The sequence below is a fragment of the Neoarius graeffei genome, chromosome 9 (genome assembly GCF_027579695.1).
Source record: "Neoarius graeffei isolate fNeoGra1 chromosome 9, fNeoGra1.pri, whole genome shotgun sequence".
Classification (NCBI taxonomy): Eukaryota; Metazoa; Chordata; class Actinopteri; order Siluriformes; family Ariidae; genus Neoarius; species Neoarius graeffei.
This window is the reverse complement of record NC_083577.1, coordinates 69,925,737-69,944,820: the sequence shown is the minus strand read 5'-3', so window position 1 is coordinate 69,944,820 and position 19,084 is coordinate 69,925,737. Positions and strand designations below refer to the sequence as shown.

Sequence of the window (19,084 nt, the reverse complement as noted above, 5' to 3'; positions counted from 1 at the left end):
ATCAAGCACTGCTGTTGATGAAAGTTTGTCATAATTTGCATTGTTGTTCAAAACTGATTCAGTAAAGATTTCTTTTGTGGAAAATAACAAAAGGTTTATCCCGGAGACGCGAAATGTACCCTGAATTCGAGAATGACCCATAAACACACACTGATTTACAGTGTATACTCAGCTGCTCTCAGCATCCAGATTCACACAAAAAAACTCACCCATCCACATACAGAGTGAGAGAAACAGTGAATCCTGTGAGCACTCACCTGTTTTAAGGTCCTCTGCTCCCTCCAGGGGGAAACATGGGGAGACGCGGAGCAGGGCATATGATTGACGGAGGAACAGATATAATGAATTGATGAATAAGTAAAGCCCCTCAGAAGCACTGCTGAGTGTGAAAGACACATAGAAGGGCTTTGGACTATTTCAATCAGACCGGTCTCTCCATTATTAATCAGCAGCCTCCACACCATGGCCTGCTACAGTCGCCTGTCCTGGGAGGTGAACTGAGACAGAGAAAACTGTGACCTCTACAGGAGCTGCTGATAGACACTGTGAGACAAACAAAAGCTCTCCTTCATGTCCTTGTTTTGAGAAATTCAAAAGACCACACATGTGTACGTTTAATGTCTTTCCTGGTCTCATCTCATCTCATTATCTGTAGCCGCTTTATCCTGTTCTACAGGGTCGCAGGCAAGCTGGAGCCTATCCCAGCTGACTACGGGCGAAAGGCGGGGTACACCCTGGACAAGTCGCCAGGTCATCACAGGGCTGACACATAGACACAGACAACCATTCACACTCACATTCACACCTACGGTCAATTTAGAGTCACCAGTTAACCTAACCTGCATGTCTTTGGACTGTGGGGGAAACCGGAGCACCCGGAGGAAACCCACGCGGACACGGGGAGAACATGCAAACTCCGCACAGAAAGGCCCTCGTCGGCCACGGGGCTCGAACCCAGGACCTTCTTGCTGTGAGGCGACAGCGCTAACCACTACACCACCGTGCCGCCCATCTTTCCTGGTCATCATGCTTAAACAGCATCAACCTGCTGGGAAGAAATAAAAAGTATCACAGCAAAGAAGGAGACAAGGAAAGAATGGGAGTGTATCACTATCAGATATAACTCAGGGAGAGCTCTGATCATTCCCACGTGTGTGGGTGGCCAGGTCAAGCTGTCAGTCAAGGAAAGAGGGAGTATAGTTGAGTTTAGTTTTCTACCTACTAGTCCTGGGAAAGTCACAGGAATGAATGTAATAGACTGGTGTTATAATCTGAAAAACATTTTTATTTATCCACGGGGCTTATCCGATGGTGGAAAATTCCCTGAGATTTAATCACAGTGCAGTCATTTTGCTCTTCTCTGCCAAGGATCTTTTTCTTCTTATGAAAAATAAACCATGTTTTTTGCACATTTATCTTCAGTAATTGCTTGGGCTGGTCTGGGTGGATCCAGAGCCTATCCTTGAAATGCTGGGCGCAATGCTGTGGACAATTTAGGAGCAGTTCAGAGTAGCTCATGGAATGTTTTTGGGAGGTGGGAAGAAACCGGAGCATTATGAAGAAACCTACATGCAAAACTCCACGTAGATAGTAACCTGAGCTAAGGAGTGAAGCGAGGACGCTGGAGCTGTGATGCAGCAGCTCGACATGCTGCACAACCATGCTATAACCTTAAAAAAATGAGAGAGAACCATTTTGATGCATGTATTATGGTGGCTGGTGGTATGTTCTACGTTTTTTACTATTAATAAGAAAACAGATAAGTTCAGCAGTAAAACTATGAGAACGTCATGGTGAAGATAAAAACGCTCAACTCCCTGCCCATATCTCTGGATGAGAGGAGTAGGTGTGGGAGACATCAGGCCTCGTCCTTCAGCTTACTTTGGCTCTTTGAAGTCGTCTTACACATGTTTCTGTTTAGGTCTGGGCACTAGCCTCTGGCCCAGGCTTACACACACACACACACACACACACACACACACTGGCTCAACAGTCTTGCTTTATACGCTGTCTATTCATAGCTGTATGAATTGAAGCTGCATAAAAACATGAGCTTCTTCACAAAGGATGCATTTTTCACCCCCTTATGTATTCCTCATACATTCTCCATTAGTTGTATCATATTTTTGAAACCCTTTCAGGTTTTGAGTTTTATCTGTCCGTGGTGTTGTGTTTTGGCTGCTGGCCTCAGGTGGCAGAATGTGTTTGGGATATTGTGCTGTTATTTGTACCATGTATCTATGTATCTTGGAGGGAAAGTATCGTTGTTGTTGTTTTCTCTCTGTGTGTGTAATATGAATATCAATATTCTGGGTTTCAAATGTTCCTGGATATGATATTTATCACCTGGTGATGATGTGCTGTTGTGTTTTCTTGGCTCCTGGGCAAAGTCCTTATCACAGACCAAACAAGCATGCCTGCCAGCTCTCTCCCTCTCTGAATGTTTGTGTGTGTGTTGGGGGCATGTTTTTAATATCTTGGTGGGGACCAGTGAAATGTCCCCACAAGGAGAGAAATACCGTATCTGATAGTTTTGACCTTGTGGGGACATTTGGCTGGTCCCCAAGAGGTCCAATTTTTGTTGAGGAAAACTTGCAACGTGTGTGTGTAGGGTGCAGTCCATTAGATGCATCAAAGACGATCACCTCCCTGAAGAATAATGAATGCTAATATTAAGCCAACATTCTGAAACGGCCGTCATATTTTGTGTGGAAATTAATTAGATATGAACGTTTTAATTGGCTTGGTGCTTTTGGAAATTTGTTTGTTATTGAATCCTGGAGACCAAGAAGCTTTGTTTTTCTCTCCTTTAGAGAGAGTACTTAATTAGGGTGTGTGTGAGAGAGCGAGCGAGCGCATGCACTACGGGTTTTCCCCGAATCTCATGCAGCTGATCTTTCATACCCTCTCCCAAACACTTTTCTCTCTTCTTGTTTACTTCTATTTATACATCGGTTTCTGATTTTCTGTCCCACTCCTCATGTGCTGACCTGATTAGTCTGCACTCGTTTCTGGGAACAGAGCAGATTATTCAGTCATGGAGCATCTGCTGCCAGAGTCTGCACACAGGCATCGAGTGTTTCTCTCTCCACCTGTCTTCCTGCTTGCCAGAGGTGCAGATTTAGTCGAAGGCTTTCTGCATAATCCTTACGCACCTTTCTTTCACTCTCCTGCTGAGGCAGTACTCATAGAGGCAGAGAGGCTAGTTAAGGGTTAAAGTGCATATCCTGGACCAATTTCGTGGTTTTTTTATATAAAAGTATGTCCCTTTACACACTCATCCAGAAAGGTAATTTTGCACAAGGCCATCTGTCTACAGCAGAAAAAAATAAAATAACAAAATGCGTCTGGAAAAATCCCAAGGGACTCTGGAGCCAGATTCGTGACGTCACGTGCGGATCTGCCAGCAGGCTGCGAGAGCTTGCATGGATTCAGTGCACAGTCTGTGTAGACCAAGTTTAGCAGCGAGTGATTTTGCATTGAAATATGGAATTGTCGCCCGAGCTTCTAAACCCATGGATTCATGTATCAATGCTCATCTAGCTATTGTTACATAAATCATCTCATCTCATCTCATTATCTCTAGCCGCTTTATCCTGTTCTGCAGGGTCGCAGGCAAGCTGGAGCCTATCCCAGCTGACTATGGGCGAAAGGCGGGGTACACCCTGGACAAGTCGCCAGATCATCACAGGGCTGACACATAGACACAGACAACCATTCACACTCACATTCACACCTACGGTCAATTTAGAGTCACCAGTTAACCTAACCTGCATGTCTTTGGACTGTGGGGGAAACCGGAGCACCCGGAGGAAACCCACGCAGACACGGGGAGAACATGCAAACTCCGCACAGAAAGGCCCTCGCTGGCCACAGGGCTCGAACCCAGACCTTCTTGCTGTGAGGCGACAGCGCTAACCACTACACCACCGTGCCGCCCTACATAAATCATATTTTTTCTAATTACTATTATGTATTTATATATTTCTTCATTTAGAAGAGTACTGGCTACTGTAGGAGAAAGATTTCATAAACTACGCACATGGAATCGGCTAAGCAGGGTTGTATATACATTTAATGTGTTTGACAGGTCCCAAGATCTCAGGCCCTGACACGCATATCCCTTGATACATATGAAGGAAAATGTGACCTTGGGCGCTGTGTGAGACGGCTGCCTCTCCAGTAGCTCTGGAGTTTCTAGCTCTTTAAACCTCTTTTTTCCCCCCTTTTTACTTTTCTGCTCGTCTTACGAAGACATAGTGTGTTTTTCTTCATATCCCATGGATATTTTTAACTTTAACACGCAACCAGGAGCCAGTTTTCTCGCTTATTCGAGAGAGAGAAGCTGCTGGCCCTGAAAACAATGGGACGAGCCAGGATACGACACCCCATCCCAGCCGAGCTGAGGAGGAAACCCAGGGGCTGCAAAGCCAGGGCTAAGCTAAAGGCTAGGCTAGCAGACAACCGGCGGTGCTACAAACCATCCATTCCCTCCATTATCATGGGGAATGTGAACTCGCTGCCGAATAAGGTCGACGAGCTATCTGCACTGAACAACCAGCGGATTTACTGGGAGAGCAGCTTATTTATTTTTATGGAGACATGGCTAACACACCTTGTACCGGATGCTAACGTGGACCTGCGGGGATTCACTGCTGTGAGAGCCGACAGAGACACTAAAGCATGCGGGAAAGGCAAAGGTGGGGGACTCATCATTTACGTGAACAACCGCTGGCATAACCCGGGACATTTCTCCGTAAAGACAGTCTTATGTTGCCCGGACTTGGAGCTGCTAGCATCACCATCTGTGTTTACATCCCTCCGAGGGCAGACGCAGCCGCTGCATGTGAGAGGATTCGCTCTGTCACAGCAAGGCTGCAGACACAGCACCCTGAGGCATTTATGATCATTTCTGGGGACTTTAATCACGCTACTTTGGACTCTACTTTGGCTGCTTTTTACCAGGCTGTGGACTGTATCATTTTACTTTCCCTGAGGGAACCCTCCCAAAGGGATCAATAAAGTTCTATCTAATCTAATCTAATCTAATCTAATCTAATCTAATCTAATCTAATCTAATCTAATCTAATCTAAGTAAGTGTATTATCGCCCAGCTCTTTCGTGTTGTTTACTTTTGTGTGTGTCAAAAAATAACATTATCCGTGTACCACACAAACACAGGAACACCTAATTTAGAGTATCGTCTCTCTTATTTCCTACCTTGGCAACAGTCAACTTGTGAATTGCCGATTTTCTTGGTCTTTTTCTCAGCTCTGCTTGGTCCTCAGCTTCAGGGTGCCTCGCATGAAGCGCTCCCATTTCTCTCTCATTGTCCGGTCTTTTGGAAAACGATGAGTACTAATCCCATCAAGATTGGCGTTGCTACACCCTCCTACGATACATCTGTTAACCATTTTAATAATTACGCGATAACGTTGAAGAAATTTGCAGAAAACCACCAGGTCGTTTTCTCGTAAACAAACCAGCGCTGACATAGGATTCAGAGGGAGGCGTCCCGCACGTGACGTCACAAAAATCAGTGTTTGCCGGGAAATCCAAATGCCAAGTTTTTTCAGAGGCGGAGCAATTCGCCTCAAATGGCTTGATTTCAACTGAATTTTTCTGGTATTGCACAAGGTAAAAAAAAATTGCACAAAATGCAAAATGTTACAGATATTTGACCAAAGTTTAATATAAAATAGGAGAATTACATTGATCTTGCTCCTGAATTTACCCGTGATATGCATTTTAATGCTGTTACCCCATCTCAGGATTGCGGGGGTGTGGGGTTGAACAAGGTCTCAACCCCCACATGAGCAAGGATGTCCCCACTATCAGCCCATGCATGTAAATTAAGCCTCACTCACATGTGTTGCTGTGGATTTTCTGTTGATCCTCTGTTTTTGCCATCAGATTTCCGTAGATTTTTTTTTAAATTTCACTTACCCTCTGGGCTGACTTGATTTCAACGACAAAACAGAACATTCATTAACAATTGGACAGAACGCATGCATATATTCTTTGCTGTCAGTTAAAAGTGATGATGTGAAGTGCCAATGTGAACCAAAACATGGAATAATCACTTTGGTTAAGCATTAAACTGTAATTGTTCAGTTCCCATACTGCTCTGTTACACGCCATTCAGCCATATTAGTTGCTTATCCGATTCTTTATACTTTATTTTATGTAGCTGGAGCTTCAGAAATTTTATTTGAATATCTCTTGAGTTGGAGTAACAGGTTTTAAACTTATGTACAGAAAATGGCTGCATGCACTATACAAATGTCTCAACAAACAATGACAAAAAGAAAAAACAGGAAAAGGGGTGGAAAGTTTTGGTGATAAAAGGGCGTGTTCACCTTCACTTGTATGAAATATCATGTGTATATTCCACTCTAGAACTACAAATATATTTGCCAGAGCATTGGCATGAAGCTAATAGGTAGTTATGTATAAGGCACAGTTGAACGATGAATGTAAAACTAAAGGAATCCTGCATCGGTTTGAAATTCTGAGTCGACTGTTATTGGTATAGCTGTGTCTGAGATGTACATGGTGCTTATAATGGATAAGCTGTCCATTATACATGCAGTACCAGTGAAAAATTTAGACACACCTTCTAATTTGATGTTTTTTATTTATGTTTATTCATTAAAAGACACTTCATGTCTTAAAGTAATGATGGATGTCGTTTCTCTTTACTTAGCTGAGCGGTTCTTGATATAATATGGATTACTACAGTAGCGGAATAGGGCTATTTACTGTATTTTTATTATTTACTATTTACTGTTTGATCTCAAACGCATTAAGAAGGCAAGAAATTGCACTAATTAACTTTTGACGAGGCACGACTGTTAATTGAAAAGCATTCCAGGTGACTACCTCATGAAGCTGGTTAAGATAATGGCAATAGTGTGCAAAGTGTCATCAAGGTAAATGATGGCTACTTTGAAGAATCTGAAATATGAAACATATATATATATATATTTTTTTTTGGGGGGGGGGGGGGGGGGGGGGGGCACGGTGGTGTAGTGGTTAGCGTTGTCGCCTCACAGCAAGAAGGTCCGGGTTCGAGCCCCGTGGCCGGCGAGGGCCTTTCTGTGTGGAGTTTGCATGTTCTCCCCGTGTCTGCGTGGGTTTCCTCCGGGTGCTCCGGTTTCCCCCACAGTCCAAAGACATGCAGGTTAGGTTAACTGGTGACTTTAAATTGACCGTAGGTGTGAATGTGAGTTTGAATGGTTGTCTGTGTCTATGTGTCAGCCCTGTGATGACCTGGTGAATTGTCCAGGGTGTACCCCGCCTTTCGCCCGTAGTCAGCTGGGATAGGCTCCAGCCCGCCTGCGACCCTGTAGAACAGGATAAAGCGGCTACAGATAATGAGATGAGATGAGATTTTGTTTTTTTTAAACATTTTTTGTTAACCACATGCTTACATGTACAACCCCGATTCCAAAAAAGTTGGGACAAAGTACAAATTGTAAATAAAAACAGAATGCAATAATTTACAAATCTCAAAAACTGATATTGTATTCACAATAGAATATAGACAACATATCAAATGTCGAAAGTGAGACATTTTGAAATTTCATGCCAAATATTGGCTCATTTGAAATTTCATGACAGCAATACATCTCAAAAAAGTTGGGACAGGGGCAATAAGAGGCTGGAAAAGTTAAAGGTACAAAAAAGGAACAGCTGGAGGACCAAATTGCAACTCATTAGGTCAATTGGCAATAGGTCATTAACATGACTGGGTATAAAAAGAGCATCTTGGAGTGGCAGCGGCTCTCAGAAGTAAAGATGGGAAGAGGATCACCAATCCCCCTAATTCTGCGCCGACAAATAGTGGAGCAATATCAGAAAGGAGTTCGACAGTGTCAAATTGCAAAGAGTTTGAACATATCATCATCTACAGTGCATAATATCATCAAAAGATTCAGAGAATCTGGAAGAATCTCTGTGCGTAAGGGTCAAGGCCAGAAAACCATACTGGGTGCCCGTGATCTTCGGGCCCTTAGACGGCACTGCATCACATACAGGCATGCTTCTGTATTGGAAATCACAAAATGGGCTCAGGAATATTTCCAGAGAACATTATCTGTGAACACAATTCACCGTGCCATCCGCCGTTGCCAGCTAAAACTCTATAGTTCAAAGAAGAAGCCGTATCTAAACATGATCCAGAAGCGCAGACGTCTTCTCTGGGCCAAGGCTCATTTAAAATGGACTGTGGCAAAGTGGAAAACTGTTCTGTGGTCAGACAAATCAAAATTTGAAGTTCTTTCTGGAAATCAGGGACGCCGTGTCATTCGGACTAAAGAGGAGAAGGACGACCCAAGTTGTTATCAGAGCTCAGTTCAGAAGCCTGCATCTCTGATGGTATGGGGTTGCATTAGTGCGTGTGGCATGGACAGCTTACACATCTGGAAAGACACCATCAATGCTGAAAGGTATATCCAGGTTCTAGAGCAACATATGCTCCCATCCAGACGACGTCTCTTTCAGGGAAGACCTTGCATTTTCCAACATGACAATGCCAAACCACATACTGCATCAATTACAGCATCATGGCTGCGTAGAAGAAGGGTCCGGGTACTGAACTGGCCAGCCTGCAGTCCAGATCTTTCACCCATAGAAAACATTTGGCGCATCATAAAACGGAAGAGACGACAAAAAAGACCGAAGACAGTTGAGCAACTAGAATCCTACATTAGACAAGAATGGGTTAACATTCCTATCCCTAAACTTGAGCAACTTGTCTCCTCAGTCCCCAGATGTTTACAGACTGTTGTAAAGAGAAAAGGGGATGTCTCACAGTGGTAAACATGGCTTTGTCCCAACTTTTTTGAGATGTGTTGTTGTCATGAAATTTAAAATCACCTAATTTTTCTCTTTAAATGATACATTTTCTCAGTTTAAACATTTGATACGTCATCTATGTTCTATTCTGAATAAAATATGGAATTTTGAAACTTCCACATCATTGCATTCCGTTTTTATTTACAATTTGAACTTTGTCCCAACTTTTTTGGAATCGGGGTTGTACACCGATCAGCCATAACAGTATGACCACTGACAGATGAAGTGAATTATATTGATTATCTCAGTACAGTGTCACCTGTCAAGGAGTGGGATATATTAGGCAGCAAGAGAACAGTCAGTTCTCAAAGTTGATGTGTTGAAAGTGGGGAAAAATGGGCAATTGTAAGGATCTGAGTGACTGACAAGGGCCAAATTGTGATGGCTAGATGACTGGGTCTGAGCATCAACAAAATGGCACATCTTCATACATGTCAAGTTATACGGTTTTCCCGTATTTTGTACGGGAAAATGCAATTTTTTGGCGAATGCGGCATACACTGATTTTCATACGGGAAAATTACGTTTTGTATCAGAGATTTTTTCCGTTACTCCGAGAAAATTTTCTTAGCATCCACCATTTATTTTTTCAAACACGCATGCCCAATGAAACAGAACTATTTTCGATTTATGTGGTTTTAGAGTTGCACGTGGTTTTCTCGGTCATTTAAGTACATCGGCTCGGACTGCCCAGACTTCTGTGACGGCTGCAGAAGTTATGTTCTGCCAATTTCTCGTAGAACACAACATCCCCCCGACTGTGGCAGACCATTTCTCTCAGCTAGCGAAAAAAAAAAAATGTTTCTCGATTCAAAGACTGCATAGGTAAGCATTTGTGGGGTTTTTATTTTGTTTGTTTGTTTTTTAAGTTTTTAATGTTTGCATGTAGGAAAGCTTCCTCCATTATCATGATAATTTAGGGAGGTGATACTGGGAGTCACCGTTTATACAGCGACAACTGTAGTTACCCGGCGATTTCTGGTTTCGCTTCCCTAAACATTTTAACTGCTGATAAACATTATATGTAGACACAGATGACCAACACCCATTACTACCATCAGTTGTCAGTAAACTGGAAAAGTATTGAATGAAGAGTAATGGTGGTAACGACCATTGGTAACCTGTCTCTAAAATGTGTAGTAGGGGATGGAAGCAATTTAACACCATCTACATGTTTGCCGTGCTCTGATTTTCTTTTATTGACCAGGAAAATCTCATCTCATCTCGTTATCTCTAGCCGCTTTATCCTGTTCTACAGGGTCGCAGGCAAGCTGGAGCCTATCCCAGCTGACTACGGGCGAAAGGCGGGGTACACCCTGGACAAGTCGCCAGGTCATCACAGGGCTGACACATAGACACAGACAACCATTCACACTCACATTCACACCTACGGTCAATTTAGAGTCACCAGTTAACCTAACCTGCATGTCTTTGGACTGTGGGGGAAACCGGAGCACCCGGAGGAAACCCACGCGGACACGGGGAGAACATGCAAACTCCACACAGAAAGGGCCACGGGGCTCGAACCCGGACCTTCTTGCTGTGAGGCGACAGCGCTAACCACTACACCACCGTGCCACCCCACAATGTAGAAAATAGTGAAAATAAATAAAAACATATGAATGAGTAAGTATTTCCAAACTTTTGATTGGTACTGTATATACGGTATATAAAGTCCTAGGTGTATTTTCAGTAGAAGTTATAGATCTGTCATGGCTGTGTTTCTCTGCTCTCCTGTCACCACTGAGAGAGCTTTGTGTTTATATGCTGAATACATGTGACCTTTACACGAAGAGGGGTCAGGGGTATGAGAATCCTACAGGGGGCGTGTATGATGGCACATACTTGTCCTTACTAATTACAAATGTTGAGAGGGTGTGTGTGTGTGTGTTTGAGCTCACTTCCCCAAGATGCAGCTCTTGCTGTGGGTTAATTGCATTTGTAAAGGGCATCAAATTAATGGACTTTAATGTCAGAAACCCAGTCAGCTGGGGCTCCTCTTTCATGTCCCCTCCTGGTTATAGATATTAATAATATATTTACATAGCTGCCCTCTTCTTTCATGTTCCAGAGAAGTGCCAGGTGAATTACTAGTGCTGTGCACGTATTTGCCAATTAAGCAGTGAATTGTAAAGAGTAATGACACTAATGGAACTAAGAGCTGACAATCATTAGTCAATTACCTGTTGTTTTTTTTATGTCTGAAAGAATGAAGGATGGCGGGACTGAATTAAAATAGTACAATTGGATGTTTCATGCACCTGTAGTGATATAAGGATGGAAAGATGAGTAAAGAGTGATCAGGATGTGAGCCTTTATCAGTGGTGAAAAAACACAAAATCTAGTGTCTTCGCACCAGTGTTGTAGTCGAGTCACTAAACCTGGAGTCCGGGTTCAGTCTCGAGTCCCCAGTGTTCCAGTCTGAGTCAAGTCCAAGTCATTTTGAGTCGAGTCCACTTTTGATCCGAGTCGAGTCCGAGAACAAGACTCCAACCGCACCATTTGACGGTGGCTGTTGCTGCCTTTATGTGAAACCGTCTCTGCTGCTGTGTTGGACTAACGTTACTGCTCGACTGCCCCGTTTTAGTTAATAGGCTACAGATAAAAAGCTTGTTCATAGCTCAGCAAGCCCCGCCCACTTTCAACAGGGCAAATAACATGAGAGAGGATTAACACTAGCTAGTTCATCGCTCAGCAAGCCCCACCCACTATCAACAGGGCAATGAACATAGCGTATCGCTTCCTTCTCTGGGTGGAGTCTTGCCAAATGACGATTGAAGTTCGAGGTTGTCCCCGTCGTCTCCTCGATAGTTCTTCTACATATGGAACACAGAGCAGTGCATTTTTCCCCACTGCATGAGAAGTCTAGAAGCAAAGCGGACAATCCTGGGGCTTCTTTCCAAGCATTTTAGCGCCATTAATGTTAGTTTGGGCACGGTGGTGTAGTGGTTAGCGCTGTCGCCTCACAGCAAGAAGGTCCTGGGTTCGAGCCCCGGGGCCGGCGAGGGCCTTTCTGTGTGGAGTTTGCATGTTCTCCCCGTGTCCGCGTGGGTTTCCTCCGGGTGCTCCGGTTTCCCCCACAGTCCAAAGACATGCAGGTTAGGTTAACTGGTGACTCTAAATTGACCGTAGGTGTGAATGTGAGTGTGAATGGTTGTCTGTGTCTATGTGTCAGCCCTGTGATGACCTGGCGACTTGTCCAGGGTGTACCCCGCCTTTCGCCCGTAGTCAGCTGGGATAGGCTCCAGCTTGCCTGCGACCCTGTAGAAGGATAAAGCGGCTAGAGATAATGTGATGTGTGTGATGTGATGTTAGTTTGTTCCTGAACATGACGTATGAACAGGTGAATGTGCATTCTCATCTCATCTCATTATCTGTAGCTGCTTTATCCTTCTACAGGGTCGCAGGCAAGCTGGAGCCTATCCCAGCTGACTACGGGCGAAAGGCAGGGTACACCCTGGACAAGTCAATGTGCATTCTCTTGCACAAAATTGGTATAAAATTAATGTAGATATAAATATCTTATGCCAAATTATTATGGCATGTTACAAAAAAATAAAGACGAGTCCTCGTCTCCAGTTTACAAGTTTGAATGCGGTTAATGCACGAGTCAAAGTAAAGTCACGAGTCCTTAAAATTAGGGCACAAGTCAGACTCGAGTACTACAAGCCTGCTTCACCCACAGAACGCTTAATTCATAGATGCATGTCATTGGCATACCTTTACCAGGATGCACATGTTCATATTTTCCATGATATAGGACATGACATCTACCATATCCCATCCATCCGTTATCTGTAGCCGCTTATCCTGTTCTGCAGGGTCGCAGGCAAGCTGGAGCCTCTCCCAGCTGACTATGGGCGAAAGGCGGGGTACACCCTGGACAAGTCGCCAGGTCATCGCAGGGCTGACACATAGAGACAAACAACCATTCACACCAATTAACCTACCCTGCATGTCTTTGGACTGTGGGGGAAACCGGAGCACCTGGAGGACACCCACGCAGACACAGGGAGAACATGCAAACTCCACACAGAAAGGTCCTCGCCGGCTGCTGGGCTCGAACCCAGAACCTTCTTCCTGTGAGGCGGCAGTGCTAACCGCTACACTACCATGCCGCCCACCATATCCCATGTATTAATAAAATATTGGTGGTTGGTTGCTTTTCACTCTCCTTGATTCATTCTGCATTCTCAGAGCCTACTTCATCATTTCTAAATCTAATTTCCAGACATTTTCTTTGCTTCCTCCTGTTGGCACTTCATTGTGCTAATGATTTAAATCAGCCATCTGAAAGGTTTTCAGCAGGTTGTAGAATAAATAGTCATGAAGACATAATCCTCTTGTTCGGTAATATATCAGATTCTTGGTAATGTGTCCTAAATTTCCTCTAAATTCTATTTTTCCGGTGTCGATCTTCTTAGGATTTTAACTTGCACGTCCACTTAACCCCTTTGCGATTATTTACAGTTGAATTCCTGTGTAAATGTGCATGTGTGAAAGTGGCTAAAGAGAGTTTAATGATCCATGCTGACTCATGGAAAAGAAAGAGAGACAGAGAGGCAGCGGCTTGGTTGTGGTGGCAGGTTTTGCTGATCCATAAAAAAGAGCTGATGTGGGTTGGAGCCGCAGCCCTCAGGTGCTGTGATGGAGGTAAAGCTGTAAAGCTGGCAGTAATGGGGTAAAGCTGTAAAGCTGGCACTAATAGGGTAAGGCTCTTTCGGAGGTCTGTGAGTAATTGGGTGGGAGTTCGGAGTGGGGGGTTGGGTGGGGAATGATTGCAGACTGGCACGGTGATGTGAAGAGGATTAAGAAGGAAGAGCCAATGTTGTTTCATATTACTCAAACTCAGCTTAATCCTTCTGCTTAATTACATCACCCGTTCGGCATCTCTATCTCCCTCTCTCTCTCTCTCCTCTCTCTCTCCCCTCCCACTCGGCCAATAAGAGCTGGTTTAATCCAGCATTTAACTTGCAGAGGGCAGTGTGCTTTGAATTGATTTCCAGCTGTGTGTGTGTGTGTTTTACGCAGGGTGTTTTTCAGCAGTACATTTTTTCTCCTTTGTGTGTATCAGCATGTGATTTTTCCCATCTTTGGCACTTTCATATATATATGTGTGTGTGTGTGTGTGTGTGTGTGTGTGTGTGTGTGTAGTACTTATGACTCCAAGGTCAGTGAAGCTACAACATTCATCAGTATCAGCAGGAGTTGTGTGTGTGTGTGTGTGTACAAGAGAGAGCTTCTTTACTGTAGAAGTTAAACTTATCATGTATAGCCCGGTATTAAACCTATCCAGGTGTCTAGGCTGATCTCTGAGGCTACAGTGCATTCATTCACTGGCAGTGTAAAACTCCAAAGGTTATTTCATGGCCGTGGGTTTCAGTTTCTTTCACTGCTGCACCCATTTTTTCCATTTTCCTCCAGAGCACCTTCGCCAAAATGTGTTCTTTCTTTCTGTCTCAGAATCCACCACTACTGCCGACACAGCCACCCCAACCCTGGCCCAGCAAGAAGAAACCACCACAGCTCAGAGAACACCAGGTGAGTGGCAAGCAAATCAACCAACACTCCAGAGTTCGTATTTTTAACGAGGATAAATTTCCCAAAGTGCTGGCTGGGACTGCAGGAGTCCTCAGTCCTCAGCATGCACTAAGCTCTCCTCATTAGGGCTATCAATAATTATTCTTTCCACATTCACCGGATATGAGCAATCGCACGCTCTAATCAGCTACTCTACTACTAGACTATCAGCTCATATACCGTGAGTAGAGAAAAACGAAATGGCGGCGCGTGTTGCTGAACCAACCGAGGACGAAATAAGTAATGATAATAATAATAGTTAGTTCAATTTATATAGCGCCTTTCTCACACCCAAGGTTGCTTTACAATTAGAGAAAAAAAAAAAGAGAGTCCACCAAAATACGGTCAGGATTTAATTCCGATGGCGTAGCTACCCACATTCACACCAAAAGGTGCACGAAGATAAATCCCACACCACCTGCACAGCCGCTGCGACGCCACCGGGCAACATCACTTGGAACACAGCGCCATGGATCTACAAACCGAGCACAGAAGCACCGCCACACAGAGCGCTGGTACGTCCCAAACCACCGTGCAGGCGCCACCGAGCAACATCGCTCGTAACACCGCACCAAGCACAGAAGCACTGCTGCACAGAGCGCTGGACAACCACAATGTTAAAAGAGCAACGAGCTCACTGCAGTCCATAGCGACGAGCACTGGCATCACCCACAGCGGACCAAGGCCTGGAGGGAACCGACGCCCAAAACTGGATCCGGAGCTACACCACAACCGACGGACAAAAGATTCAAACAAAAAAAAACAAACAAAAAACATCGAACTATAAAAACACAAAAAGAAAAACAAAGCAAGGGGAAAAAAAATAAAAATAAAAAGCTGAGCCAAAATGCGCACAGCCTACTCTCAACTGGAAACAGAAACACATTTGTAGAAAATAAAAACTCTACTCGAAAACAAAACCCCCAAACATACAAAAAAGCAACAAAATATGGAATAAAAGTATTTGATGATAAGAGCATATATTTTTTCATTTTTCAAGAATTATTATCATTATTATTATTATTGCATTTTTCACAAATTGCGGCTGTCGTTTCACCGGTTCTCAGCAGAACTGATTTTGTCGGACGTTTTGTATAAAGTTTTTATTTATCGGATTTGCAAAAAATAAAAATGTTTCTCAAAATCCAGTGAATGTGGATAGAATAAAACAGTTATTCCACTCAATCTCGACGTCCTCCGGGTGCTCCGGTTTCCCCCACAGTCCAAAGACATGCAGGTTAGGTTAACTGGTGACTCTAAATTGACCGTAGATGTGAATGTGAGTGTGAATGGTTGTCTGTGTCTATGTATCAGCCCTGCGATGATCTGGCGACTTGTCCAGGGTGTACCCCGCCTTTCGCCCGTAGTCAGCTGGGATAGGCTCCAGTTTGCCTGCGACCCTGTAGAACAGGATAAAGCGGCTAGAGATAATGAGATGAGATGAGATGAGATAATCATATGACCAGAAACACATCCTACTCCTTGTATAGTGCGTTAGTTATGGACCTATTTTCATTTTCTAACCATGGACATGTCGACTCTCCAGGGCATTCATAAAACAGGATGTGACACACCCAGTTTGCAGTTTGAAGAAATTCGGGAATACGGCATCATGTTGAACACTTTTATTGACTGTAAACTTTCAGATCACTGCTGCAGAACTGCCTGTGTTGCATCCATGATAATAATAGATTGCGCTTACGCTTGTGAGACTTATGTATTGATGAACGGCAGTATGCGGCAGGAGTGTTAACGTTATGCTAAGCGGCCTGGCAGCGTTTGTGCCCTGTGTTTGGACTGATTGCTGATGGAGGACTGGTGCACAGCTCCATATAGATGAGGCCGGCGTGGCTCCGCTTGGCTTAGATTCCTCTCTTATTCTCTTTCCCTCACTCTTCCTGGCTCAGTAGAGCCACATAATAATTTTACCTGCAGATAGGTACAGCATTCCGCCTCTGAACTAACCTTGGCGCACATTGAGCCGTAAGATGCTCCATCTGCATACATAAATGTATAATTACAGCTGAAAATACATACATGTGTATATACACATCCTGTGTCAAAGTTTCTCAGGTGTCCGTATGCTGTAATTAGACTTACAGTCAATGATATTTAGCACAACACATCTTTATGGTAGTGGCTTGGAGACTGTATGGCGTGTTGACATGCTCAGACCCTGTCAGATATTTTCACACCCTCTCAGACTGCACCTAGAGCTGATAGGAGCTGAGAGATGGGGGAAAAAAAGGCGGTGAACGTCAGCATTCACAGTGAGCACAGAAATAACTGAAGTGGTAGCCAGATTAGCTTTTTATCGACACAGCAACGTGTTTATTTGGAACAAGCATGCAGTGGGCCACCGGGTGGGAAGTGCTGACAGCGACTTGAGAGAGAAGCTGGGAATAGGAATGACATCAGCTGGGTATTTATACATTTCTGTAGTCTTAATTGGAGAAGCTCACTTCAGATGTAGCGCATGTCAATATCTTAAACGGTTTTCGCAAACACACAGTTTAGACACATACCCTCACTGGGCACTTTATTAGGAACACCCATCCGCCTGCTGTTTTATGCAGTTCTCTAATCAGCCGATCCCTTGACAACAGAACGATGCAGAAAATCATCCAAATCAAGAGCTTCAGTTAATGTTCACGTCAAACATCAGAATGGGAAACATTGTGATCTCAAAGTGTGACTTTCTTTCACTGTGGCATGGGCGTTGGTTTGAGCCAGATGGACTGGTTTATTTGAGTATTTCAGAAACTGCTGATCTCCTGGGGTTTTCACACACAACAGTCTCTAGAGTTTACACAGAATGGTGCGAAAAACAAAAAAACATTGAGTGAGTGGCAGTTCTGTGGATAAGCGAGGTCAGAGGAAAACGGCCAGGTTGGTTCGAGCTGCCAGGAAGGATATAGCAACTCATATAATCACTCTTTACAACCGTGGTGAGCAGAAAAGCATCTCAGCATGCAACAGCAGAAGATCATATTGGGTCCCACTCCTGCAGCCAAGAACAGGAATCTTAGGGTGTATTCAGACCAGGATAGTTCGATAGTTCACTTGCTTTGGCCCGAACCAAATGTTTTTTTCATTTTTTCATTTTGGTGCGGTTCGCTTTCACACTGTACATTTTAGTAAGCAGACCAAAATCTGTCAACAAAGCCACGCGCCCTGAGGTCGTTCAGCTATTGGTCAGAGACGACACGCGCACAAAGCGTTAAGTTCAAAAGTAGTCATGGAGGCTTTCCGTGCTGTTATTCTTTTTAATGTCATCAAAGCTCTATGTTTTTTCCAGTTTTTACTGTTTTCATAATTGTGCGATTACTATGCTGTTGTACAAGTAATTTATCAACGACGACTTCAAAGGGCAAGGCGGCTACGGAGGATAGCGCTGATGAGCGCACATCATGTTGTGACAGTTCTGGCTCTTCACGCAATAGATGAATTTCTTTTTTGCGTCGCTAGTACCGCCACTTTTTGAAAGAATGTCCCTGATTTTAATGTAGGTCTGATGGAGTTTCTTCACTTTTAGCCGACATTGTTCTGGGGAGCGCGTGAACCCCTTCTCCTTCATTTTCTCACTGAATACAGCAAACACGTCGGCATTTTTGTGTGTTCTCTCCAAAAGCTCAGATATGTGGACATCTGCCCATATATCCACAAGGGTGTGCATTTCTTCCTCGGCCCACGTTTGCCCCCTACTCATTTTTTGTACTCTGTAGTCTAACCTACCACTGGTCTGAATGACTGAACGACTGTTGTAAGGTTCCCTTGACAACCGAAACAGTGTTTGCACTTTGCGGTGGAGTGTCAAGACTCTGTTTCCCATAATGCTCGACAAACGACGGAAGCTCCCGAGGTACAAAAAAGCAAAACTGTCGGATTAGGTCCGGTCTGCTTTCACACCTCCAAAAGATCCGCACCAGGGTTCCTTTGGTCCGGACCGAGTCCGACCTTGCAGCTCGGTCTCGGTCCGCTTGTTTGGTCCAGACCAGAGTTCGGTGGTTTGTATTCAGACCAACCCAAAAGGTCCGGACCAAGGGAAATTTGGTTCGTTTGGTCGTTTGGTCCGGACCAAACAACGTAGGTGTGAATACGCCATTAGACTCAGGAACAAGTTCCTATTAAAGCGGCCAGTGAGTGTATAAACGGGTGACTGAGGGTGAAATTTTGGCAGCCAGAAATCTCTTTCAGTGTTAAAAATTATAAATAAAACAAATTACAAACCTGCTAATGATTCCACTACAGGTTACTTTGAAGAATATACAGTAGTCTGACTATTTACATTCAGTTTCTGCCATTGTTTGTTTGTTTGTTTGTTTTTATTATTATTATTATTATTATTATTATTATAGCATTTTATTCCTGAGATTTCCACCCAAACCAGGTGCAGTGTGTTAAAATATATGTTTGAATCATTTTATATCATATTTACTGCTTTTATTTTATCATTTCATCATATTAACTTTTGTTAAAATTCCAGTTCAGTACAACTTCACATAGATAAAGATTGAGTTTCACTATAATGAGTTAATTATAACTTAAATTGCTAAAAAGACCATCAAACGACTTCAGCTGGTTCAAAATGCAGCGGCGAGGGTTCTCACACGAACAAAAAGAACAGAGCACATTACTCCAATTC

The 19,084-nt window shown here is 43.8% G+C and overlaps 1 protein-coding gene across 3 annotated transcripts in view; it reads left to right on the top strand.

The window, feature by feature from the left end:
- nrp2b (neuropilin 2b) overlaps positions 1-19,084 on the top strand; it is a 178,494-nt gene that overhangs the window by 128,557 nt on the left and 30,853 nt on the right. For all 3 annotated transcript variants that reach the window (XM_060930179.1, XM_060930178.1, XM_060930180.1), the window contains exon 11: positions 14,323-14,400. In XM_060930179.1, the coding sequence (XP_060786162.1) occupies positions 14,323-14,400 (78 nt within the window). The remainder of the gene's footprint in view (positions 1-14,322; positions 14,401-19,084) is intronic.